The 2,217-nt window shown below is 49.4% G+C and overlaps 1 protein-coding gene across 1 annotated transcript in view; it reads left to right on the forward strand.

Annotated features, from left to right (window-relative positions):
- slkb (STE20-like kinase b) overlaps window positions 1-2,217 on the forward strand; it is a 17,167-nt gene that overhangs the window by 3,478 nt on the left and 11,472 nt on the right. The window contains exon 2 of the mRNA XM_014018294.1: window positions 887-1,051. Within this exon, the coding sequence (XP_013873748.1) occupies window positions 887-1,051 (165 nt within the window). The remainder of the gene's footprint in view (window positions 1-886; window positions 1,052-2,217) is intronic.

Consider the following 2,217-nt stretch of genomic DNA (forward strand, 5'->3'; position numbering starts at 1 on the left):
AAAGGTCTTTATCTACACCTGTCCACAGGTGTTCTGGTCCACCTGTCCACAGGTGTTCTGGTCCACCTGTCCACAGGTGTTCTGGTCCACCTGTCCACAGGTGTTCTGGTCCACCTGTCCACAGGTCTTTATCTACACCTGTCCACTGGTGTTCTGGTCCACTCCTCCTGAACAAACTGCTCCAGGTGTCTGAGGTCTGAAAGGTTCCTTTCACAGACGTCCTGCAGGACGTTGAYCATAAGGTCACTTCAGAACTGTCCAGTATTTGGTTCTGGTCCATTCTTGGTGGTTTTAGCTGTGTTTGGGGTCATGGTCCAGGTCCTGGTCCAGGTCCAGGTCCTGGTTGGACGCTGTTGTTCAGCTGCAGCTGATTTGCATGAGTAACAGTACATTTGGACACAGGCTTCAGTGTTTGTTGCTGTTTAAACTCGGGGCAGTGCTTCCTGCTGCTCACATGCTTCCTCTGAGCTCTGCAGCAGAAATCACTCGACCTTCTGGCAACGAGACAATTTGAAACAAAACATTWAGCTGATTTTTGTGTTTTAATGGGGAAAATGAAGGTTAAATTCTTGAGTTTTGCAGCTGCTCGGTGCTGTTTATCATTAATTTCTCAGATGTTCTGAACCCGCCAGGCATCAGTAGATGTTTGTATCTTTGTGGGTTTGTCGTGAACAGCCAACACAACTCTGTTTAGAACACCAGGAAGTGGCTGCATCCCATATCGCAGCGGCGACTCTGCTGAGCACATCCTGTCTGCGGAGAGGCCCAAACAATGAGTCCAGCTGATGTTTCCAGAACGTTAGTCTGCGTTCAGGTTCTGAGTCAGCGGATCTTTTAGAAGATCTGATGCTCAGGCAGCTTCCTGACCCTGTTTTCATCCCCGCAGGCACAGAACAAGCAGACCGGCATCTTGGCCGCGGCCAAGGTCATCGACACGAAGACTGAGGAGGAGCTGGAGGACTACATGGTGGAGATAGACATCCTGGCCTCCTGCGACCACAAGAACATCGTCAAGCTGCTCGACGCCTTCTATTACGAGAGCAAGCTGTGGGTGAGCGAGAACAGTCACTCGGACACTGTCTGCAGAACTCAAACTGCACGCCTCAGAACCGACGTCCGGCCTGCGTCTCTGAGCTGCCATACCAGAACCTTTTTATAAAACCGTTTTATTGCTGCTGTTCTGAAACTCTGTCCAAAGTCCAGCTGAGCAGCTTTCAGTTAATCATCAGACCGGGTTCTAATCCCTCCGCTCCGACCTGAAGGCCTTCAGGTTTTACTGTGGTTTCACTCTGACTGTAACACAGATTRTTCATCCACACCATGGGTTCAGACACAGATTATAATCCCACATCTTGTCAGGAGGAACCAGGTCAGAACTGAGGAGGAAATCTGAGTAAAAAAAGATTCATTTAGACCCCGACCTCTTGGTTTCTGGGGTTTTAGGACTTAAAGCTGATCTGGTCTCAGTTYAAAAACAGAAAGCTGAATGGTTCCTGGTCCTGATCCGGCTCGGTCCMGTCCTGGTCCTAGGGTTCTGCACAGGTTCCTTGTTGTTTAACAACTAAAAAAAAAACAGCGTGGATCATGACTCAGCATTTCCAGCAGCTGATGTTTGTTTATTYGAGCTAATTATAATTTGAGTTATGATGATGTCATCGCAGGTGACCTCACCTGCAGCCACTTCCTGTCTCTTTGTGCCGCACAGGAAGCCGCAGCCCAGACCTGCGGTACTGTTCTGAACCTGTCTGTTGAACAACACGCCCACTCAAAAACACTAGAACCATGAGTCCGGTGCACAGCCAGAACCACACCAGGACTCCGGTCTTTGTAAGTCTTCCTTCAGGGCTTTTTGTTGTTGGAAGTGGAGCGGTTCTGGGAGGTTCTGAGCRGGTCCACTGAGCCCAGGAATGTCTCTCAGGTTGCGTTTTTATTCATCTTTCTTCTTTTAAACCTGCTGCTGACCACAGACCACGAGAGCTCCTCAGCTGTTCTGTTGCAGCCGAAGTTCGGCTCAGGGGTTTCCTCAACATGAAGGTCCACCAGCGTCGGTTGTTAAAGAGACTCCAGATGCTTTTCTGTGATAATCCCTCAGCTCCAGGTTCTGCAGCCTCAGGTTCTCTAATCCTGTTTACAGAACAAGCAGCTGTGAGGAACGCTTCCCTCAAACAGGTCAATCTTCTTACATCAGCAGCCCGACTGAAGGCTTCACAAGTTTTT

Source organism: Austrofundulus limnaeus, unplaced genomic scaffold (genome assembly GCF_001266775.1).
Source record: "Austrofundulus limnaeus strain Quisiro unplaced genomic scaffold, Austrofundulus_limnaeus-1.0 Scaffold189, whole genome shotgun sequence".
In the NCBI taxonomy this organism is placed as follows: domain Eukaryota; kingdom Metazoa; phylum Chordata; class Actinopteri; order Cyprinodontiformes; family Rivulidae; genus Austrofundulus; species Austrofundulus limnaeus.